Raw genomic sequence first — 24730 nt, 5'->3', positions numbered from 1 at the left:
TGTTTTGCTGGATAGTATCAGGTTCGAAAGTTTAGGCATCAGCTGTGAAGATAATGAGATTCATTATGACGCCCATTCTTGTTGACTTTTATCTACTTTTGAAGACCTACAATGTCTCCAATGTTTTGGTTTTGTTGGTTTTATTCTTTACTGTTCTGTTCAACTGTATTATAACTAATGATATAGGCAATTCTATTAGAGATAGCGGGAGGCATTATGGTAACCATTGTTGATCACCTTGTATTATGTTTTTACATTATCTATTATATCCACCCTTTTGACTTGACCGATTCTGTTCTGTTATGTCACATTTGGTTTTACTCTCTTCCAAAAAAGTAATAAGAACCATGGGAGCAATGAAACCCAAAATGTGTAATAGTCATGGTACAAAAGAGAGGAAAAGAAAGTGCTCCAAACTATATAACTGCATGTATATTTAAGTGTATAAGATAGAAAATGATATCACAGGGTTTTACTGGATCAATGAACAGAACTGTTTGCAGTATCATTGATAGAATGTCCACTTTACAAGCTTTAATTTTGTGACTTGAACAATTATTTCTAAGATGACAATATGTAATCCATTAACTAGTGATTTCCTACTGTTCATTTTTTTTCTGTAAATCTGTATAACTTGTACCCTTTCCCTGCTTTTTTTTTCTTTTCTCCTTAAATAAAATTAAAAAAAAATATTAAAAAAAAAAGACACAATGTTCATCAAAAGGAACTAAACACAAGATTAACTGCATAAATAGGATTCCATTTATATAAAACAAAGATGTGATTAACATATAGTTTGGGGAAAGAAGAGACTTAAAAGTATTGTTGTGATTTTTTTCCTTATCTAAGTTATGAATCTGTTACGTTTATTTACATTCTGTAAACTATATACATATGCTTTCTTTACATATATTCTGTATTTCACCAATACTTTTTAAAAGACTGAAGGAGAAAGAGGCAAATTTTGTTGGATGTACCCTGCTTAAGAAGGCAAGATGGGAACTTTAACATTAGGGTTCTTTCCACCAACTACAGAAAACGTTTCTGAACTCAGAGGGCTCAGTTCATGACAGCATCTCAACTTTTTCTCTGTGGTAATAACCAAGAGTCAAGTGATTTTTTGAGTCTTGAAAGAAACAAGAGGGACAGCTGGGTGCGGTGGTGCACACCTGTAATCCCAGCACTCAGGAGATCGAGGCAGGAGGAGTGCCGTGAGTTTGAGGCCAGCTTGGGCTGCACGAGCAAGTTCAAGGGGAGCCTGCACTATACAGTGAGATCTTGTCAGAAAGAAAGAAAGAAAGAAAGAAAAAAAGACAAGAGGGGGCCTGGTGTGACACCAAGGATCCTCAGCAGCTAGCTCTATCCCCTGCACCCTTGCTCTCTGACTAACCCCTTGTGTCTGGTTAGAAACGCAGAATCTCAGGTCCTACCCCACCTGCTGACTCAAAATCCGCACATTAGCAAGGTGCCCAGGCTCCGGATGCCCACTACAACATGAGGAACTCTGCTGAAGTCTAGACCTGGGCCAGGGGTCAGATTCTCAGCTCTGTACAGTTTTAGGGAAAACTGCTTTTTTGTGGTATTGGGGATTAAGCCCAGGGCCTTCGCATGAGCTACTTCCCTAGCCCTTTGGATTTTTGTTTTTTTGAGAGGAGTTCTCACTAAATCTCTAAATTGCCCAGAATGACCTTAAACTTTTGATCTTCCTGCCTAAGCCTTCCAGATACTGGGATTACAGGCATGCACCACCAAGCCTGCTGTAAAAAAAGAAAAAACAAAACAACAACCAAAAATCCCCGCCCTTTCTGATAGTCCCAAGGTGAGTGCTCCAGGCAGTGGACAGTGCCCAGGGAAAAGATCATTCAGCCAAGAGAAATTAGGAAGAATATGAAATTACCACTTGTACAGGGCACTGGTGATCAAATATTGCCAATTTGGCATAGCCCAGCTTTTGACATGTCTTGAGCTCCCACTGTGTGCCAGGCAAAAGCAAATACAGGAGATATGACAGTGCGTACAAGTGACCTCAGACCCTGCCCTCATAGATTCACAGTCTACCAGGAATTACTGACTTTTTAAAACACTCTACATAAACAGATGCAACATGGCCAGCGTGGTAAGAACTGTGAGGCGGGAACTCTGGTACATGGAGCATCCAGAAATTGCCAAATGTCAGGGTGGGGGAAGGTAAGAAAAGTTCTCCCAGAGCAGGGAGGAGAAGAAGAGGCAAAGACGTTAGATGGGAGGGGTGAGAGTGAACCAAAGAGATGGACAGTGATGGGGAGGCAGAGACCCCAAAGGCTGGGTCCCCCTCGCTACACTAGTGGCTGGGAGTGTCCACAGGGCCACTGCCCTGCCATGCAGGCCTGTCTGCTTCTCACAGTCTCCGTGTTCAAAGATGTGCAAGACTGGGGCTCCCCCATGGGAAGCGACCCGCAGAGAATGGTTTAATGGTCCTGTCAACCAAACGTACTCATACCTCATTATGTGTGTCCAATTTTGTTTGTTTGTTGTTTGTCTTTTTGAGACAGGGTCTCAGCACGCAGTTCAGGCTGGCATTGAGCTCACTTCGTAGCCCAGGCTGGCCTCAAACTCACAACTATTCTCCTGCCTCAGTTTCCCAAGTGCAGGAATTACAGGCCTGCACCATCACACCTGTCTTGTGTGTCCAGGTGTCAATGTTGTCTTCTTGCAGACTTCGGAGGGGACTTGTTCAGCTCCCAGGATGCCTTCCCTGATCGCCCTCTGCTGGGTTTTGCACATGCCTTTCCTGTTGTCTGGCATGGACAGTCTACCCACCTCTCTCCAGACTCCTGCTTACTCCAGCCGTTGCCAGCATCCTCCCAGCCCTTCCCCTAGCAACAGGTCTACCACTCACCACCTCAGAGTGCCAAAGCTGATCTACTCAATGTTCTGCAGCATGCAGCTGGTGCTCAATAAAAGCTTGCTGCATAAATACACGAAACACTATTTCACCCAGTGCCCAGCACGGCGGACCTGTGTGGTGGTTTCCTTAGCCACGCTTTCCAAGTTGCTTTCTTTCTGACCTGTCTCTGCTCTTCAGCCTGGAAAATAGAGGAGTTTGATTTCTCAGTTTCCCTGGGAGCTAGAAGTGACCATGTGACACAGTGCCAGTAAAAATCTGCTGGGGGAAATATTTTGCTTTTTGCTTTTTTTTTTAAATAAAGGCAACTAAATTTTTAAAAACTATTTTGTAAAAGGCATTGTCTTTTCTCTTTGTCTGGTTTGAGCTGTGAGATGTGGAGCAGCAGCAGTCACAGCAGCAGCTATGGCAGAGCCAGCAGCTGTTTGCCTCCAGGCTTGTCGGTGTTTGAGGAGCACGAGCACCTAATTAGGCGCTGCTGGGTGGGTTTTCTGTTATCTGCGGCTGACAAACACGCCTGCTAACATCCCTCTTGGGATGTCAACAGGGGCATAGGGAGAGACAAGAAAACAGAGGATAAAACCTATTTGACTTGTCAAACAAGAGTCATTTATTGGGAGTCTAGGGATCCCAGGTACCTGTTCTGACTGCTTCATAGGCATGACACACTTAACCTCACAATCCTGTAAATAGAAATACCCTGCTGCTGTATAGAACAGATAAGGCTGTAGCCTGGATGGATGGCTCTGATCACCTGACCGGAAGTTGCCAGCTGGGATAGACCTGGTATTTCTGCTCTGCACAGTGCTGCCCAGAAGAGAAGGAAGGGTAGTAGGCCTCTGAGCAAAGCTGAGGCTTTATTTGGTGGGGGATGTCCAGGGGATGGTCTCAAATCTTGACTTCCACCAGATGGACTGGGATGCTTCTTCTAGCTCACACTCTGTGGCTAGCAGCTACACTAGCCTCATACAAGCCAACCACTTTGGTTAGTTAGAACAGCAGTTCACAGCTTTGCACGCTGAGGGTGCCACCACCCCAGGCCTAAGGGCATCCTGTGGAGAACACAGGTTCTTTGTCCGGTGCCTTCTCTTTCCCTCTGTAGTGCTCATGTCTTGGGAGTCCTTGAACCAGGCAGTGACCAGCACAGGGTCCTCCTGCTTCCATCTCTCTTCCCTTCTCCCAGAGTCCAGCGCTTTCAAGATTTCTGTGTCACCTCTGGGAGAAACAGCTTGGAAGCATATTCACACTGAGTGTTGGCTGTTAGTGGGCTCCTCCCAGCCTCCCTCTCCATCAGCATCTAATGCCTGAAGCTAGAGATGAGTTGCCCCACCCACGCCAGACTGTTAGATCCATTTTTGGTCCTTGGCTGGACATGAACCATGGTCTTCCTAACTGGTCCTACTTGAAGCCTTGAGACCTTATGCCAAGCTTTGTGCTGACAGTTGCGTGAGTTAGGCAATCTCTTTCAGCTTTAGATATGAGACTCCTATCAAAATCACACAGGACCACCCAACCCCAGACCTGCTGGACTTTAAAGCTGAACTATAGCCTTCTTGGTAAGAGGATTTCTTATATCTTCCCTTAATTCCCTTCCTCTTGCTTCTTAACTCATCCTCACACTTAGAGGTCCCAGGAGTCTCCCTATTAGAAGATTTATTCCTTAAGTAAAGGAGGCTGAATGTATTTTGACTTTCAAGAGTCTTCATTGGAATGAAAAGTCCCTGGGAAGTATAATCCTAACACCTTTACCTTATGACACCAGGATATGAGTTGTTAGTGGAATAGTGCTATCATGGAGACATCCCAAGGAGGACTGGGCTCCGGAGGGACAGAATGAAAGTGGTCAATTTGTCCAGGATCCGTTTTGTCTGTTGGCTTTGAGGAGCCCAAAGTTAGCTTCCTGCCTGATTTCCAGGGCTCTGCGGCTGATAATTTCCAGAGAGCTATTTTGGGATGGTAATTATCCTGAGACTGCCTTCTCCCCACTCCGGCATAGTGTAATAAGCCTTCTGGGAAGCTGTGAGCTCCACGTGCTGTGTGAAGTGGAGGGATGGGCAGGGCTATGCCCTTTCCTGCCCTCAGGACCCCAATATTTAGGCACAGGGAGCCAGGCTCCTTACAAGATAGTTCTGAATTCAGGGGGTGCATTTCTTCAAATTCTTTCAACCACCAACCTCCTGGTTGCCATGACAACCTCTCTTTGAGCCAATCTCACGTGGATCTGGGCGTTTCTAAGACAGGCCGCCGATAACTTCCTAGTTGACAGTGTTCATTTATGCTGGATCAAGAGACCCTCCAGATGAAGGGACTGTCACATTGCTGACTTTGTCAGCTTGAGCTTTCAGAATTCAAGAATCAATACTTTTATTCCTGGCTTGGCGCAGACATCTCATTGCTGACCTGCAGGAATCAACCTGCCCCTGGACATTTCCACAGCAGGGAGGTGATAAATATCCCCTGTCTGCAGGATGATACAATTCCCCTTACCTCTCTCCTTCCCATCCTGCCTTGGTGTGGGATGTGAAGATTGCTCTCTTTCTCTGCCTCTTTCTAGAACCAGGCGCAGGAATTATGGTAGTGACTTTAAGCACGTTCCACACCCCATTTCCCGCACTGCAATCGCATCGCCCCGACTCCCTTTACACACTGATGCCTCAGGAAGTGGGGTGGCTTGCTCATGGTCACTGAGGTGGGCTATTGTAGAAGCTGAGTGAAGCCCAGCTTGTCTGATGCTGAGCCTTAACTGGCCTGTCTGTCTGACCCCTGTGAGCAGAGCTACCCATGCACGATGCCAAGTGTGAGCTACACAGTGGGACACACGAAGGTGGCCCAGGACAGAGGGCCCCTCCTCTTGGCTGTCACTTTTACACTGACTGCCCTGGGGAAAAAAAACAACATGTCTGAATGTGAAGAGCCTCCCCTCTGTGATATAATGATCTGGAATAAATACCAATGTGCTTCCTAAACCCCACATTTTATTTAAAATAGCAACAGAGTGATTCGAAGTCCTCGTTAGACTTGCAGTGCTCTGTTGCTTTTTGTTGTGATGCTGTTTGCTTTTCTTTTGTTTTTAAAATATCCTCTTTGTAAAAGGATGTTTATCTGTGATATAAAATTCAATTTCAGAAATGCCTAAAGTCCTCAGTGACTTTTGCTAAGATAACTGCAGATGGGCCGGGGATTTAGCTCAGTGGCACAGCAAGTGCACTGGCAAGTGCAAGGTCCTGAGTTTGATTCCTGGTACCAAAAACAAACAAACAAAAAGATAACCGCAGATGCCTAAAGATGATGAATCCAGGGATAAGGTTGCTACCAAATAGTGGAGCTGGTTACCAGGTGTCATAGGCAACGCTCCTGCCCCCCCTAAATCTTGGGTTGAAATCCTAACTGGACTGTGATGGCATAAGCAGGGGTCCTTTGGGAGTTGACAGGTCGGGAGGGAGGATTCCTCATGAATGCTCCTAAAGAGAGATACAACGTCTTTGTTCCTTCTTCTGTGTTCATAGACGGTGTCCCGGAGTGGACCCTTGCTAGACTCCGGATCTGCTGGCACCTACACTTTGGAATTTCTAGCCTCCAGCACTGCAGGAAATAGAATTTTGCTTTGGTATGCTCTTCTGTTATGGCAGCCCACAGGGACCAAGACAGCAGGGGTGTTCAGTTTGTGAGAATTCATCAAGTTGTTCACTTTTTTGTTTGTATGTTACATATCAATTACAAATTCACTGAAATATTTAAAACAAGAGTGAGATCTCTCCCCAAGTGTGTGCCAATAGAAATGAGGGTTCTCGTGTCTCCAATCTCTGGTCCACGGTAGAGGTGATGGGCCGTGATGCTGACCTCATGGAGAGCTCTCAGGGTCTGCCCCTGTGGTCACCAATGGACTTTCCTGTGGCAGCCTTCTGGGGTCTGGCACTTTCTGCTGTTCAGCTTCCTGGGGCTTAAAACATAGAGTTCACAGAGAGTTACACGGAAAGAACATGTGTGTATGCACCTGCACACTCATATGTGGGATGAAGGCCGGTCAGCGACTCAGAAAGCGGTCAGACTGTCTTGGTCACACTTCAGCTCCAGCACGTACCAGTTGTGCGAAGATCTTTGAGTTCCATAACTTTTCTCAATTCTAGTTTCCTCAATGTAGAGTGAGAATACCGAGACCTACATCATAGAAGAGAGTGAGAAAGGCTGGAGGTTTAGCTCAGCGGCATAAGCACCTGCCTTGCAAGCAGGCAGTCGTGAGTTCGATCCCTGGTACCGATAAAAAATGAAAAAGACAAAAAAAAAAAAAAAAAGAGAGAGAGAGAGAGAGAGAGAGAGAGAGAGAAAGGATTAAATAAGTACATAAAGCACTTAATTCAGGACCTGGAAGTTAGCAAGCAAAAGAATGGCATACAACTCCCTAGTCTGGGGACGGGACTCTGCTACCCAGGTTTTAACAAACCCATGGCTGGTGCTGAGCACAGCCAAGACTGAGTCTGGCCTGGCCTCTGCTCCCCCATTACATCATGGGATATCTGGGGTGTGAATTTTCTCTCCTCTCTCTCTCTTTACAGAGCAGAGGGACTGCTCTTTGGAAAGATGCATAGATGCCAGGAAAGCTCATCTCTTCCTCTCCCACAGACATGCATGGAGCATGTGCCAGGCACTGTGTAGGGGCAGGACGGGTGGTCAGCAGTGACTCCTGTCATTATGAGCCGGCGACTCTCAAGGGAAATGGCCTGATCACATGCACTGTGGTGAGGGGTGCATGCATGGGCTTTGGTTTCACTTCGTACCTGAGTGTTGGGCTCTGGTTTTCACATATGTAAAATGAGAGGGATGGACTGGATGATTCCTGAGGCTCTTCCATCCCCAGCACTCCCTGAATCAGTAAGTGTACCCTTAAATGCTGTGCTGTAAAACTCAACAAGAAAGCAAATAACCTGATTTTAAAATGGGCAAAAGTCTTAAACAGACAACTGCACCAAGAAAGATACACAGAGGGCCAGTAGTACACCATTCAGTGTTGTCAGAGCATCAAGGGTGATTACTAAATTACTCCACTGATTGGTTTGGCACAATTCTGGGTGTGGATAAGGGGAAGGCCTTCCCCCACTGTGAGTGCTCTCTGCCCTTAGCGATAGAAAAAAATGGGCAGAAAGAAAGCTGCTGTCATTGCTTACTGCTTCACGGCTTGGCTGTTTCCCTGCCTTCTGCCCCCCATGAACTGTTTCTCCTCTGTGATGCCCCTCTGCCATGCTTCCCTGCCTTGGAGCCAGCCAACTATGGACTGAAACCTCTACAGACTGTGAGCCAATTAAACCTTTCTTCCTTTAACTCTGGGTGTCGAGTATTTTGTCTAGCAATAAGAAAAGTAACTAAAGCACAGATGTTACAGCAGTTTTATTGATAATTGTCAAAATTCACAAGCAACTGAGGTGTCTTTGCATAGGTAAGTAAATAAATAAGTTGTGGTACATTCAGACAATGGACTTTTATTTAGGAATTAAAAAAAAGAAACACCCTCAAGCCATGAAGAGACACAGAAGACTCTTCGATGCCTATTGAGAAGAGGCAGATGCCAACCTGAGAAAATTACATACTGTGTGATTTCAACTACGTGACATCCTAGAAAAACCAAAATTAGACAGTAAAAGCATCAATGGCTGTCAGAGATTAGGAGAAAAGGGGGCACATTAGAAAAGAACAGAGGATTTATTTTAGAGCAATGATTCTATTCTGTTTGGTGCTACAAAGATGGATACTTGTGATTGTACACTTGTCCGAACCTGCAGGAAATCACATCAAAAGTAAACCCTAACGGAAATGAGGTTTTGAGTGATAACGATGTGTCTGGGTAGTTTCATGTTTTATAATCGTGGGCCACTGTGCTGGGGGCTGTTGACAGTAGGAAGGTAGGAGCATATGGGAAACCTTCCACTCAGTTTTTCTGTAACTTTAATTTTTCTAAAAATTACAGTCTAAGCTTGGGGTAGTAAGACAGGCTTGTAATCCTAGTACTCTGGAAGGCAGAGGTGGAAAAAAATTACAAATTCAAGCCTGACTTGGGCAATTTAGTCATGTTTGTGAGATTGTCTCAAAATGAAAAATAAAAAAAGGCTAGGGATGTATCTCATTGCGATTCCCCAGTACTATCTCCCCTCACAAACTATTGAAAACAGGAACAAAACAAAACAAAATGTCAGCACGGTGGCACATGCCTGTAATCCCAGCAACCAGGAGGCTGAAGCAAGAGGATCATCATAAATTCAGTCCCACATGACAAGTTCAAGGCCCACCTGCACTACATGCTGAGATCCCGTCTCAAAACAAACCAAACAAATAAAGCACACCAAAAAACCACTGTATAGTACAGTGGGCTTTGGAAATAGCTTCTGTGGGTGGTCCGGGGTCTGTTACCTAACCAGTTGTGGCTGTCAGCAAGCTATTTTATGCCTTGGTTTCTTTAGCTGTAAAATGGGGACAATAATACCTGCTTTATAGGTTTCTGTAAGGATTAAGTGAATTCACAAATCTAAAACATTTAGTGCAGAGTTTGGCATCTAGTAAAGGCTCAGTCAATATTAGCTGCTACTTAAAATGTGAACCTGTTAAAGAGCTGATTCTAATGGATTAGCTGTCACTAGCTTCTGGCCATGGCAAGTGCGTGCATGCAGGGCAGACAGTCAGATGTCTGACATGATGAATTCTCCCTAATCTGTGCCTGGGCAGAGGATCTTTTCCTGAATTAGAGCTTTAAATTCACACATGCTCTAAGGCCCAGAGAAAACGCTCTTTACAGGGCCGATGCAATGGCTGTGGGAGGACAAACAGTGATACACCGCATGTCTCAGTTGCCCTAGGGACCTGGAAGCTGGCCCAGTCCTCATTCTTTCCTTAGCCTGTCAAGCACTGTTCTGATTCCAATGCTGCCCTAGGGAAGAAAGTGCTGTGCTAGATCAGACCAAGGTCAGCATCCAGCCTTAGGACAGTCTTATCTTCTGACCCCAGCAACCACACTTGAGCACTGTCACAGAGGATATCCCACAGGGCCGAGGTTAGTCTGTGAAAGTCTTGCATAAACATCAAATTACTTCTTTTGAGGCTCACAGAGGTCCTGTTAGATGACTCCATGGCTCTTCAAGACTGAGTTTTTAACTGGTAAGAGGCGCAACTGGGACCCAGCTGGTTGGCTTCAAGGCTGTGTTGGATCTATTGTAAGTTTTGACATGCTCTCTTCTTGCTGGATGTGAACAGGTCTCTGGAGCAGGGATCATTGGTTGTGTGGCTAATGGTCCAACTTCTCTTTCCTCTTCCCCACACAGAGCCTCCCTTCTCTGAGTTCGGAGACTCAGCCTCCTCTAGGAAACTGAGGCAAAATCAATCAGGATCATTCTAACCCCCGACCAGGGATTAGCCTACAGATGGGCATGTGACTCACTTTTAGCAAATGAGAATTGAAGAGAAGTCTACAGAAGAGGTTTTCCCATCTTAAAAACTGTTAAAAACAGGCTGAATGTGGTGGCATATCCCTTTAATTCTAGCACCGGGGAAACCGAGGTGAGATTGCAAGTTCAAGGCAAATGTGGGCAACATACCAAGTTCAGGGCTAGACTGTACATAGCAAGACCCTGTTTCAAGACACAAAAACAGACAAAACAAAACAAGCCTGAGTAAGGGAGAAAGTGTCTTCTCCCACCAGTGACCAGAGCTTTGAATTTTCATCTACCTCATTTGGTTTTGATTCCTACCTTCCTCCTCAAGGCTGTCTGCTAAAGAGCACCTGGCTGCCTGCCTTCCACTCTGGCCCTGTAGGCCTTGACTCATCTCTGGATGGCTCCATGGCTGGATCAGGTGTCCGATGGCGCTTGGCTGCAGATCTGAGGCAGCACAACTCTCCCTAGGGAGAGGGTGCAGCTGTCCCAGCTCAATACCCGCTAGCAGCCCTCAGCAGTAACATTGTGGACTCCAGTTCCCAGTTGCTCTTGGAGAAAGCTGAGAGCCAAGCCTCAGGTCACACATGAACTTTGCTTCATGTTTTAGTTCAAGACAGGGAGCGAGAGTGATGGAGATGAAACCTTCGTCCTGGAGCCCAGGCTTGCCAAGCACAGTGGTTTGGAAGAGTTCTTTCTTCTTGGAGAGGTCCAGGCCCAAATGGGAACTCCAAGATATCAAGCCTTTGGTTCCTAGTACTTAGCCAGCTTCTCAAACGGGCTTAGTAGATCTTAATTGGGTGGTTACTGTCAGCCCCACAGAACAACTACCTGGTATTTATATCTTCAGTCTCTCCTCTATTTCTCGTCTTACTTTTCATAGCAACTTTGAGAAAAAGGTCAGAAAGGGATTATCCAGCAGTCACATGAGACTGGACGATATCCTACTGAGTACCAGCTGGCCTTGTGTGCAGGCCCTGGGTTCAGGACACCTTTATGTGGGCCCATTTAGTCCCTGCTGACCTACATTTAGTCCCTAATTACTACCTTCACTTGGCAAGAGGGAAATGAGCCTCAGAGGAGAGATGAGCTGTGAGCCTGGGATTTACATCTGACACTGTTTCTACTACCCTAGACTGCCCATGTCACATGATTTATTTGAGTCTCAGTTTTCTTTAATGGAAATTAAGAGGATATAATGTGAAAGTCCTAAGGTCATGCTGATATAGGGGAAAGAAATTCTCAACCTGCTAGATGTCTGGTACAAGTTCGTGTTCTTTAAAATTAAAGAATGATTCCCATTAACTGAGGAATGGATAAAAAAGATGTGGTATTTTTATACAATGGAGTATTACTCAGCTATAAAGAATGATCACATTGAGGCTTTTATAGATAAATGGATGTGACTTGAGACCATACTCATAAGTGAAATAAATCACTCACATGCATAAATTCTGTATTTTCTCCCTGGTGTAAGACAATGAAAGAGTAAATAAGATATAAAATCTTCAATAAATATTGTGAAAGGGTAAGAAACTGCTCAAAGGGGAAAAATAAGTCAAGGAAAAGGAAAAAGATATAAATTTGTACACACTTTAGATAGCTAAGATGATTGTACTACTATTAGTTCTTGGAACAAAATAGTTAATATTCATAGGAGATGAATTTTGCATGTCTATATCTGATATTCTGAGCAACTCTTCTGAAGATAACTATGCAAAATAACAATCTTTGTTATGTTCCTATCACTTGTTTTGAAAGCCTATATTGTTATTGTTTGGGTTTTCTGTTATTGTGATTTATTTGTCTTAGTTCCTTGTTTTTCTTGTATTGTTTTGTTTTGTTTTTCCTCTCATACAGAAAAGATAGAGGTACATGTATAGGGTTATACATGACTAGAATTTCTCCTAAAGAGTTTACAAAAATCAATTTTATTAAGTGTGATAATATGAACAGCTATTTTGAAGAAAATATGACGTTATGGTAGCCATTGCTAATTTCCTATCATCTTGTTTTGAAGTCCTATAGTGCTTTCTTTGTTTTGATTGGTTCTAGTCTGTTTTCTATTATTTGATGTCAATACATCTGATAGTATGGACAGTTATTTCAAAGAAAACAAAAGACATTATGGTAGTCACTGTTGATTTCCTAATGTCCTGTTTTGAACTCCTGTGTTGTTTACATTGTTCTGTTGTGATCTGCTTTGTTCTGTTCTGTTATGTTTTGTCTTATTCTCTTTAAAATAAAAATAAATAAAATTGAAGAATGAATTTTAGGAACGATGGAGATTAAGAGTAGAATCTATTTATTGGGGAAAGAAAGCTTCTGTCAGAGAGAGACAGACGGGGTCCTGAGTGAGTTGCAGACTCTTGCTTTTCTAGATTTTATAGAGCAAAATCATGAGGTAAGGCGGGTCCAGGTGGGGAAAAATGGAAAATCACAATGTGGGCATGAGGAGGGACAAAACTATGGTCAACCAGTAAGATTAGGAGCAGGTAAAATTGATTAAATCAAGATCAAATGAGGAAGAGAGTAACAGAGCAAGTGGGCACTCTTTCTGGAGGGGGTGGGTCAGGGGCTCTTTCTGGCTTTCCCAAGGTGATTGATACTATTTAGCTATCAATCAATGGTGTTCATCCTTAGGGGAATTATATGGGTGTATTCCTTTCATTGTTTGTCTTGAGGTCTGGCCCTCAGCAGAGATTCCTGTCTTCCCCCAAAGTTACAAGACAGCCAGGCTTTGGCACTGGCTCCTTCAAGGGCCTATCTGTCTGCCTGTAATATTTCTACCTAACTTATAGGTCTATAACAATGCTGAGTTCAAATTCTGTGATTCCACAGAATATTATCCTCTGTCATTAAAGAATGGAATTGAAGCCTAGTAATGATCATTGTCTACAGTGACCTAAGAAGTCAAGAGAGGTGATCTTGGCCCGTGACCAAGCTCCCTTCTCATGACTGGAGCAGTGAGCAGTTGAGATGCTTCCAGTGTCAGAGAATTAAGAGCAGCACATAGTGTGGCTGGTTGGCTTCGATGCCTTGGTCTATCTAGCTTCTAGGCTATCTCTACAACTGCTAGCAGCTTGTTCCTTTAAAAAACTTCAAGCCTTTCCTCTCAGGTAAGCCACAGGGGTTCCAGGAGGCAAAAAAGACATGCTTTGCTGGGGGAAAGTCCAAATACTCCATCCAGGACCTGCCTCTCCAAACCTGTACAATGTAGTAAGCATCATTCCAAGTGGACGGTAGCTATTATCAAGATAACAAGAGGCATTCTGGCAACCATTGTTGATTTCCTATTATCTTGTTTTGAAGTCCTGTATTGCTTTCACCATTTTGTTTTGATTAGTTTTATTCCATTTGGCTTTATTATCTCAAAAATAAATTTAAAAAATCTTTATGATTTGTTTATGGCTTGGATAGTATCATGCACACACCCTTTAAATGATGATAAAATTGAACATAGAGAAGTTAAGTAACTTGCTAAGACAAGATAAGGAGGTAGTCTGGTCGCAGAGTCCACACTTGTTACCACTGTGCTCTGTCGCTTCCCACAATGCATTCATTAGTCTTTAAAGTTGTGGTCATTAGCTGAAAACTGCATATATGACCAGTGATGACAATCTGAGACCCCAAGATGGGTCTGAGAGGATCATGGCGGGGCAGTGAAGTCTGCAGCAATGCTCAGTAGCATGGAAACTGTGACCCATGAGAGGAAAGAAAGGTGAAAGGAAGCTCTTCTACCCTAAAAAGAGGCTCTAGAGAGGCTTTTTAAAGGGTGCCTGACCTCATGCCCATAAGCAGAATAGCCTTGGTATACCAAGCTGATTTGGATAAGAGCTTCAATACACAGAGGAAGGTTGGTTCAATGGTTTTTCACCTGTCTTGTAACACATTTTAATTCTCCTTTTTATGTGTGCAATTATTTAGTTAATTGACTAATTGTTCATTCACCTAGTTCAAGACCTGGGCTTGTGTTGTTCATCATTTTATGATGATAACAGCCCTGCACATATAGATAATCAAATATTTATATAATGAATGAAGACTGAATGAAGGAATTTTAAAAAAAAGTTGGAGCTTGTGGTCTGAAATATGTTTTCAGTCCAAACTCTTGGGGAAAGATCTTGAAGGAGTTTGAAAATAACCAGTTGGCATTTGAGGAAGTATTCGAAAGGAAAAGCAGGCTTTAAAAAGGAGGAAGGAGAGGATTAGGGAGGTGTATTTAAGAGATAGAGAAACACCAGCAGTGGGAGGCGGGAGGGGAGAGGAATTGTGGGTTTGGACGCTGAAAGGGAGCTTGTGAGCTCAGCTAGACCTACCAAAGAGGCCCTTGTCCCAAGCCTTCCCTCCCTGCGCCGTCCCTGAGGCCAGCCCACAGGCATAGCCACTTACATGTTTGCTTAGTCACAAATGTTTTATCCTCATTTTCTGAGGACAGCAGATTCCCTGGGCCATGAGGATGAGAACCATTTGCTTTTTTGGTCTCTAGGGCTGAGTTTTGTGTGGGATCAGTCCAGGCTCCCTGGCGCAGGGACTGAGTGGGGGAGCAGCACTCTCTGGAAGGCCCCGTCTGGTTGACTGAGGGCTGAGTGCTGGGAAGAGCAGGCGTCAAATCTGGCTCCACTGCCTGGAGCCGAGGAGGCTTCCTAGAAGCAGCCTGCATGCCGCCTCTACCCGGCCCATACAAGGGGCCCAGTCACAGCCCCCGCCCCCCCCCCCACCAAGCCACCAAGGCTGCTGAGTGTCAGAGGAAACGCCATCTCTGGCCAAAAAAAAAAAAAAAGAAACCTAGGGGACTTCCCCCCCTTTAATAAACATTTGCTGAAATAACTTTTTATTGGTGGTTGTTTTAAAACATAGCAGAAAGAATTCTGAGAATTATTCCCATCATAATTTTCATACAGCTAGATCTGTGTCATCGACGTGGGCTTTAATTTCCTGGTCTGTAAAATATGGCCCCTTCCTCACTTTAATATCCTACCAGCTAGTGCAGTACAAGGTAGGACTGATAATTACATCTCTGCTCAGCATCTGTTCAATGAATATTGTTTTATTGCCAAGAGCCCAGATTGCTTTCAACATTAGCAAGGAAACAAGTAACTATTTCATGGTCCCTGCCTATCATTTATTTAAAGGTCTACTGAGTGCCAGCCATAAGCTCAGCACATGGTAGGTGTTACAAGAATTTTTAAATGCTAAGATATTGTTCCTACCTCTAAGTAACTTCAAGCATATTCCACTGACAATGCACATAACGAAGTAAGGAGCAGAATTTAAAATGGTAAATGGTTAGATGTTAGGAGGAAAGAAGGATGTTAGAAGGAGAAATCATCATTGGCTTGACAGATTTGAGAAGGTCATAGCAATGGGATTTGAGTTGGCTGAAACCTATTTTTGATGGTTCTAACAATGATGGTACTTGAGAATAGAGCCAGATGTACTGTGCCCATAGCATGTGATAGGTATTGATATGGTGTTTTGTAGGTATCTTATTTAATTAGCATGTCCCCATTTAACAGATGAGGAAACTAAAGCCCAAACTTCTTTTGGAGGAGCCTGATCAATCTATAGCAGCACTTCCGAGAGTGGGTTCACAAAGATTAAGAAGAAAGAAAAAAAAATGAGGAAGGGTTCATCACCCTTCACACAGCATTGTGGGTGCTAGGTGGAAATATTGTTGTATGCCTGATTGTCCACTCTTCCTTCCTTCCATTCTTTTCTTCTTTCCAGACCTGAGGGATTGAACCCATGGCTTTTGCACTGGGCTATAGCCCCAGTCCTCCAGTCCTTTTGAGACAGGGTCTTGCTACATCGCTGAGTTGTCCAGGATGACCTAAAACTTGCCATCCTCCTGTCTCAGCTTCCCAGAGAGCATGCAGCACAGTATCTGGCTACATTTTCAGATTAAACTACCTCTTTCAAAAATATCTTGAGGCCTCTTAAATGATTCATCTGTAAGATTATAATGTTTCTGCCAGACCTAAACAAATACAACAACCTCATTTCAGGTCTTCTTTCTGTGTTACACTTCAGGCTACATATTTTGACAATAATAATGGCAAAGGAGCTCTGAGGAGCCTGGATAGTCTGTGACTCTGCCTTTCTCTCTCTGATTTTCCAAGTGCTAGGGTTATTTCCAAAAGATGAAAAATATTAACAAAAGATGAGAAATATAAAATAAAAAGCGGCCTTCATTCTGAGAACACAGAGAGAGATGACCGGCACCCCCACCGCTGGTCCAGCTATCTCTCTCCGGCGGACACGTGGCGTGGGGGCCTGTAAATAGCCTCGGTTTGGGGTGGAACCTAAGGCGGGCATTAGGGATACACAGGTAGCCCATTGGTCCTAGGTTTGGCGCCATATGTAAATTTCTAGGGGCGGGAAGATGGCGTCACAGGTAACTTCCTAGGGGCGGTGAGATGGGGCTTCCTGCTTCCTGTTGTGGCTTTCCTGGCTACAGTGTCCTATCTGCGCCAAAACCCTTTCACCAAGGAGTCATCTGTCTCCTAACTTGTTTGCTTCTTGTTACTTTCCCAGTTTATTAACTATTAGCATCTCCTAAGATTGTGTCTTAGACCAGCTTCTTTTTTCCTTTATTCATTAACTCATCACTTATTTGTTAATTGAAATTAATTAAAAGTTCAAAATGATTTGAAATTTCATATAACTAAAACATCATTCTAAAGGAGTTTAGTAATTCTATAATCCTGTCATCAACTTCAGAGACCACGTATATAAGGGCACCTCACACAGTGACAGTCCCAATGTGGATCTTTCATCCTCCCTCTGTGGTTTCAGGAAACATTTTGAAACAGAAGATTCTGGGAGCAGGATGCACGAAGGTTTCCCTTGATGGCTCCAGTCCTCATTTCCCCATTTTTGTGAATATCGTTCATATTTCTGGGCCTCTCTGCTGCTATTCCTTAGGGCTGAGGAGAGTGTCTCCTTTTAGCTTTGCTGCCTCAATAAGGGTGGGGCAGGTTCAGAGCAAACATTAAAGTGAGATTAGCCATTTAAGTTACTTAAATAACTAACTGAGCCCCGAGCTGTGAGCAGTTCTGTCTTTAGGCTTTCAGAGGAAGAGAAGGATTTGATGGATGAGGCAAGAATAGAAACAGATACAATTCTCCGGTGTAAGTTCAGCATTCCTTTATAAGCTTGACTTTGGATCATTTATTTATTGTGTTCCTCAGCATTCTTTCGATGGCAAGTGTTAGAAAACCCAGCTCAAAATATCTAGGCATGAAAGAGAAAGGGCATGTGTTTACTCACCCAAAGACTGCTTCAGCATGTTAAAGTCAAGGACTCAAAAGATGGACTCATGGCTATTTATCTCTAGTGTCCTGGTTCTTTTTTAGTCAGACTCTTGGCACATGATAGGAAAAATGGCCACTGGTAGTTACAAATGACATCTTTATATTGATGTTTTAAAGTGAATGACTTTCGGGGTCAGGGATTTAGCTCCGCGGCATAAGCGCCTCGCTTGGCAAGCGCGAGGTCATGAGTTTAATCCCTGGTCTCCCCGTCCCCCCAAAAGTGAATGACTTATCTCATCCTCAGCATTCACATAAAAAAATTCGAGGAAGACTCTGATTGGCACTTTCTGGGTCACATGCCCACCTCTGAACCAATCACTGTGGCTTTGCGACTACTCTTATTGGCCAACTCAAGGATGATGAGGCACCAGTATGAACACCCCTTCAGGGTCACAGGGAGGGGTCAGAGAAGGTGTCTTAGTTACTTCACCTGACAATCAAAGTTGAATGAGGAAACGCTTATTTGACTCACAGTTTGTAGAGGTTTCAGTCCGTCGTTGGCTGGTTCCAAGACAGGTGCCATGGCAGTGGGGCACTGTAGAGAAGAAACAGTTCATGGCAGTCAGAAGGCAGAATGCAAAGCAGCAAGCAAGTGAAACGCAGTGACCCTTTTTCTGTCCCTTATATCCTGTCCAGGCTAACACACCTTATGGTGCACAGCACTAACAACCAGGGTGGAGCAGTGTGTATCCGAGCATCACACCATGCTGTGATCCCAGCATCACACACCCTAGATCCAGTCACCTAGAAAAACCCTATTTATGTCTGCATGAGTGTTACATGAATCTGACATATTCCACCTCTCCAGAACTCCACCAGTCCCAGCATTTTAACCAGGGAAGTTACTGTCTCTTCACCCTTCAAAGCCTGAATGTGTCAGGAGAGTAAAGATAAATTGCTAGACTTTTCCCAGTGATGGCTGCATTTCTATAGGCACTGGCTTACTCTTAAACCTTTAGGCAGGTTTTATAAAATTCCTCGTTGGTGAGAAGAAAAGCCCTTCCTTTACCAACTCACAATTTTTCTCAAATCCTTGAATATATAGTATAAGTATGCATCTACTTGTATATATATTCACTTCTGTGAATTTTTAAAATTTACCCCCCCCAACATGTAATTTCTCCCACCCTAGAAAAGCATATGGGAGGCCCCTTTTCCTCCTAGTCTCTCATGGCAAGTGTTTGATCAAAGAAACAGTGGGAGGAATGATATGCCTCTCAATTGCAGAATATATAACAGCTAGTCTCAACTTCTTGTTTGATTTCATGATACCATCCTGCCTTTTATCTGAAAAACTCCCTATGGAATATGTTTTTGTTTTTTTATGCAGATAAAACATACATTCTTGAAAAAGCATAGTGATAACTCCTAGATTGTCAGGGATACTTGAAAGACTATTACTAAGATTGGCTTTGTATATACCAGAACTTGCAAAAATCAATCGCTCCCAGGGGCCAGGCAAGAGGCAGACTGTATAAATGGATGAAATAGGATGGGTGGAAACTTTCAAATGAAGGCTTTAGGTCCCATCTCAAGGGGTTCCGGCCTACCATTGCCATAAGGAGGTACATGCCCCCCAATGAATGCATTTGTGACATGGAGGTACAGCACTGATCCATCACCTAGAGAACTGCTGTGCTGGAAAATCACTGGATTCACTAGATCTTATATGGGTAAGAAGTAACGTTTCTTGTGTTAAGTCACTGAATTTTGAAGAAAAATTTATCATTTATTACAGATGCCCAAGTTGCTAGACTTTGCTTTTTTTCAGGAAAAGTTAGAAGTACAGATGTTTTGTGCATCCATTAAATCTTTGATATACTGAAGAAAACAAAGAATTTGAGGTTGAGCTAGCGAAGTCAAATTCTACTTTCCAGCTACTACAAACGATCTCTGACTCAGGGCTTAACTTACGCTTTTTCAGTTTCATGATGGCATGAAAGCATACCCATATGACCATTCTATTTTTTGCTTTCAGTACAGTATTCAGTAAATTACTTACAATTTGACATATTTAATACTTTATTATAAAAAAGGCTTTGTATCCTATGACTGCCCAACTGTAGGCTATTGTAAGTGTTCTGAGTACATTTATAGTAGCTCGGTTAAGTTGTGTTTAGTAGGTCAGGTGTACTAAATGCATTTTGAGTTAATGGTATTTTCACTTCAGGACAAGCTTATTAGTCTATAACTCACTGTAAATGGAGAAGTATCTGCAGTTGGTAATTTTGATCTATACAGTTTGAATAAAGAATGAATCATTAATCTATCTGGATTTCTACACTATTAATAGACTGTGTCAATTAGTTCTGAGGGACTGTTATTCTTTCTGCTCACTCATTTTAAGTTATCTTTCCTAATAGACTCGGGTGAAGACCTGAGTCTCAAACTCTGTGCCACTGACAGGCACACAACAGATTTTCAATAAAAAATAGTATAAACACTAGTGGATTGTTGATTACTCATAACTATCACTTCCTCCTTGGTATTGATAGTTCCTTTAGTTCTGGGGAATTTATTATTTTACTTCATCATTTCACTTTTTGCTCTTTGCAAAGAGCTTGGGATTCACTGATTGATACCCATTAAATTTTAAACCAAAATGGTAAAAATAAGACAAATACAAAACCCAGTTATTGATGAGGACTTTACTAGTAGCAAGCAAAAGGAATACTAAATTCAAACTGCCTCAAGTAAGGTGTAATTTACTGATGATTTAACCAAAACTTCTAGAGTTAGGGATGATGGGTGGCATGGCTGGATTCTAGACCACACCCCCAGCACTCCATCCACCTGCCCTCCAACAGCTCCACTCACTAACTTCCCTCTCAGCAGGTCCCATTCCTGTGGAAGCTTGTGGACATTTCTGCTTCAGCTTCTGGCTGCTTTTCTTCCTAGTAGATCCACAAAATTCCTAGCTTCACTAGGTTCACATGGGAGACATGGCAACATCTGAGTCAACCCACTAGCCAAGTATCTTAATCAGGACTTTTTTTGGTTGCAAGAGACAGGAACCCTAAAGTCAAATTGACTTAGGCCAGGCCACTGTCGTCTTTAAAAACCAGAGGTGGATGCAGTTGTATCTGGCAATTGTGGAGAAAAACTGGCCATGTCTACACAGAGAAGTCAATGTATGGCTTGTCCCTCCAGCCAGTCTCAGAGGCAGGGACTGCAGAAGGGTCTAGGAGGGGGCGATGTGGCTGGGAGGAAGGTCTTGTGCTGTGTTTGCAGAACATCCCCTATGAAATTGAAAAACATCCATATCAAGTAACAGGAGACCTAAAGGATAGGATGGTAAAAGGGGCTAAAGACCTCCAGTCACCCCTTGGTGCCATTCACGTAAGCCTATTTAATTTGGGGGATAGCAAAGTCCCAGTAGGACTCCCAGGGGCCTAGCCAAGGCCCAGATCAGGCCCTGAAGAGGACCGGCTCTAACCACACGCGTTAATTATTAGTCCCTGCACGTAGGTCAGTTTCATTTCTTCAAAGTCCCAGCATAAAGTAATATTGCCCTCCTTCAGTGTTTTCATCCCTATAAATGTCCAGAGCCTGGTCTCGTGGGAGAAACATCACAAGGCAGTTTCATAGAACCTGGCTTTGATTTTTGTGCTGTAGTAAAGGTACAGTTGGCCTTTTCAGGGGCTGGGAGTGGTGTTCTTCCACAAGATGATCACGTTACAACTGCGTTACCCGTGCATGTGTTTTTATGGCCTTACTTTCTTCTCTCTTACACCAGTGTTGTGAGGGAGGATGCTGAAGGTGATGGTGAGAATGGACAGGCAATGGCATCAAAACACAGGGTCTGTCCTTGCATAAAATAAAAGATTTCAGTGTTGGGGGAACAAGGAGCTACGAATTCAGGAGAGGTGAGGCTTGGCTTGGCGCATGTGCTCCAATCTGCGGGGTGTCTTGTCTCTTTCACTCTGAGCGATCTGCGCTCCAAGGAAGTGTGAACTTTTTCTTTCACTTCCTTTCCGCTGGGTGATGACCTGCTCTCACTCTGAGAAGGAGGCTAAAGGTCGCTGAGGAGCAGTATCATCGTTCCTATCTGGTAGGCAGAGGCAGATTGGGCATGCGGGGTGGCAGGAGGCAGGAAGACAGTGCCACGGAGTCAGGTGCCACGTTTGTGCCTGAGGACTCTGTGTCCTAGCCTTTGCAAAATGGGGGGCACTGTGGCTGTCACATGCCCCCTGGAGTCTCCTCTTCCATGTCCCTGTCTAGGAGGGTGGGAGGGGGCAGTGGAGCTGGCCAGGGCAGTCTTACTGGGGAGGAAGCTCTTCAGGGGTCTGTCAGTGGACAGGAAAAGCCTGTCTGCTCGAGGAAGGCAAGGAGCTCTGGGTGAACCTGGGCCAGCCACAGAGAAAGGGGTGGCCCCAGGCGGCAGCCCTGGAGAAGGGGGGCTGTGATGTCCCTGCGTGCCTTAATCCTCTGCTCATCCTTTGCAGGCTTGGGAGGTCACCTCCTCCAAGATCCACGGATGCAACCGTGCTGAAATCCTCTCTCTCTGCCTGGGTTGGGGGCAAAGCACTCAGGACAAGGAAGATGGTTCAACACAAGCGCTGCTGCCCCAAGGGCTTCCTAATTGATCGCCCGGCCACCTACCCCGCGCGCCTGTCTCCGGACCGCGGAGCGCGGGGGATGCTCTTACATAACCGCTCGCCGCGTCCTGCTTCCTCGCGCGCTCCTGAGCCGCGCGGTGGCGGCGCCGGAGGCCGCTGTGGAGCCCGGGCAGGCGCGCCGGGGCCCCGGCCGGCCCTGCGGACCGAGGAGCGCGCGCGGCGGCGGGAGGAGCGCGCCGGAGGCGGCGGGGGCGGCGAAGGTCAGTGGTGTGCAGCGCGGCTGCACACCCCCTCCTCCCCTGTCCCCTCCTTCCCTTCCTCTCCGTCCCCGCTGACGTCTGGAGCTGGCAGCCCCGCCGGTTCCGCATTCCCGACCCCTCCCGCCGCCCAGGGGCCGCTATATAGCCGGGGCTGATGCAACCCGTCCTGCCGCCCGCCACAGCCTGCGGGAGGGACGCTCGGCGGCCGCTGCACGGGCGGCGGGGCTGGCGCCGCGGCGGCTCCCGGGCCGGGACGGGCCTGGGCACCGGGCGGCAGCGGCACGCGGCGGGCACGGCGCCTGCAGCCGGGCCCGGATCCCGGGCGCGCCGCCTCCGCGCGCGGCTTCTGCACGGTGGGTGCCAGGGCGCGCGGGGCGCCGGGAGGGGCGTGCGGGGTACCTGGGCGGCCAGCCCTGCGCGGACTCCGTGCCCCGCGGCGCCGGGCGGCTCCTGCAGCCCCCGGCCCCCGAGCGGGTGGCTTCCTGGCCCAGGACGGGAGGCTCCGTCTGTTCCTCGGGCGTCCGGGGCGCTCGCTCCCTCCTTCCCCCTCCGCCTCTCCTCCCCAGTGCGCCTGCAGGGAGGTGCCGGGGAAGGGAGCGAGCTGGGAGAACTATCCCGGGAGCTGGGCCGTGGGAGTGGGTTGGAGGGTGAAAGGCCTGGGTACTGAGGGGGTCAAAGGAGCATGACAAGGACCCACTGGCAAGTCTTGTCCCTGCCGCCACCTCCCTCGCGGGGAGGAAGCGCGCTCCCGGAGGACTTGCAGGAGGTGTGGAGAAAGGCTGGGGTTTCTAGCGAGCTGCAAAGAGGGCTTCTCTCAAGGCCGTTGCCCCAGGATTCTGACTTGGCAGGGGATCTTGAGGTGGCCTGGGTGCCCTTTGGGCTCCCCTGTCTGTCACGTCAGGTTACATAAAGAAGGCTGACTTCTTTAGGCAAGCGACCCAGTTTAGAAGGCTCCTTTCTGCTCCTGTCCTCAGAGGAGGCTGGACCTTCCTCTTGGACCCCAGGGCAGCAGAGCCAGGGTTTGCCTGGGTCCCCGGAGCTGCTTGGAAGTCCAGGACGCCTTAGCTCTTTTGCAAGGATGAGTGGGCCATCCATGGGGCTAGAAACCGGAGGGGCTGGTGGAAGGGGAAATCAACAGAACCCTTGGGTCAGCTGCAGTTGCATGATTGCTTGACCCTTCCCCAGCATACCTCCTTCCCAGGTGACAACCAGGAAACTAAGGTCTGTGTCTCAGGGGAACTGGCACTCTGGAGCTGACTCCTGGCCGTCATTTCCAGGGCCTTAGCTTGAGGAGTATGAGAAACTGCAGGACTAGACTGTATCTGGGTACCTGCTTGTCCTTTGAAGCTTGCAAGAACTGCGATCCTCTCCCTTCCCCCCAGCCTCCCTTCCCAGAGGATTTTAAAAACGCCTCCCACTGCTCTCACCCTTTCCAGCAAATCTGGCTGCAGCCTGGATGGAAGGCTTATCTTCCCTTGCAGGTTTCTAGGGGAGAGTTTAACCAGGTATCGGGTGTGAGCACAGCTTTGATTTTATAGAAACTTGACATCCAGGGAAGAGAAGCAAGATCTATTCTCATGCTTCTGGGTGGCTGAGGTTTTGCCTTGCTTGGAGCAGAGAGGATGGATTTCTCAAAGGCTCCTCTGTTCCCTTTCTAATTTGGCTTTGATTCAGAGGAGCAGGCAGCTCCAGAATCTTCCTGAAGAGCTGGGTGCTGTGTGAGTGGAAGGGCTGCTGGCAGGCCTGGTGACAGGATCTCCGTTTTTTTCTCCTAGATTGCTTGCCACCACTTCCAAGGAGATCTGGACATGGTGGTGAGGACGTCCCCTAGGAAAGCTTTGGATAAGAGTCTCCCACTCCTCACTGCCAGCTTTGGCAGCCAACAGGGACTGCTCCTCCTGTCTCCCTGGGTCTCCCACCTGTTTGCAGGATGTGTGGCATCTTTTCCAGCCTGCAGAATCCTCCCCAGGCTCTCTGGGCCTTGCTCGTGTGGGGCTATTGGTGTTGTAGCGTGCACCCCCGCCCGCGGCCCCCACTTGACCATCTCACTTTCCAGCTCCAGTCTGGAAAGGAAGGGGCCAGCACAGGCTCTAGGCTGGCCTGCTCCGTATTCATTCAGCCCCAGCTCAACTTAAGCAGTCAGAGCCAGGGCTGAGGGCAAGCTACATTCTTTCTGCTTTTCTGCTGCAGAATGCAGTTTGCTTTTTTCCATGAGAATGAATTGTGCTTGAAACCAAAAATGGGAAGAAGAGAAAAGCAGAGTGCGTGTGCACGGGTGCGTGTGTGCACATACCTACAT

General features: G+C 46.0%; 1 protein-coding gene and 1 long non-coding RNA gene across 5 annotated transcripts in view; one reads left to right on the top strand and one right to left on the bottom strand.

Moving 5' to 3' along the window:
- Nucleotides 1–3470: 3470 nt before the first annotated feature.
- On the bottom strand, nucleotides 3471–23153 carry LOC134474215 (uncharacterized). 3 transcript variants are annotated; one of them, XR_010044903.1, is made up of 3 exons: nucleotides 22831–23153; nucleotides 18085–18147; nucleotides 3471–7132 (listed from the first exon to the last, which is right to left on the bottom strand). It is a non-coding gene; the product is annotated as an uncharacterized LOC134474215 (long non-coding RNA). The 3 variants fall into 3 exon arrangements; XR_010044902.1 differs by lacking the exon at nucleotides 3471–7132 and adding an exon at nucleotides 7538–7785; XR_010044901.1 differs by lacking the exon at nucleotides 3471–7132 and adding an exon at nucleotides 15103–17532.
- Nucleotides 22099–24730, top strand: part of Jdp2 (Jun dimerization protein 2) — a 39048-nt gene continuing 36416 nt past the window's right edge. The window contains exon 1 of one of the 2 annotated variants that reach the window (XM_063241201.1): nucleotides 22099–22431. In XM_063241201.1, coding sequence (XP_063097271.1) covers nucleotides 22155–22431 — 277 coding nt within the window. In that variant the 5' untranslated portion in view covers nucleotides 22099–22154. Of the gene's footprint in view, nucleotides 22432–22571; nucleotides 22785–24730 lie in introns of those variants that run through there. The other variant, XM_063241202.1, reaches the window with a different exon arrangement.

Source organism: Cavia porcellus, unplaced genomic scaffold (genome assembly GCF_034190915.1).
Source record: "Cavia porcellus strain 051 isolate PalLab524CR breed Dunkin Hartley unplaced genomic scaffold, mCavPor4.1 scaffold_31, whole genome shotgun sequence".
Lineage (NCBI taxonomy): Eukaryota > Metazoa > Chordata > Mammalia > Rodentia > Caviidae > Cavia > Cavia porcellus.
Note: the sequence above shows the minus strand (reverse complement) of the source record. Positions and strands in the feature narration are given on the sequence as shown.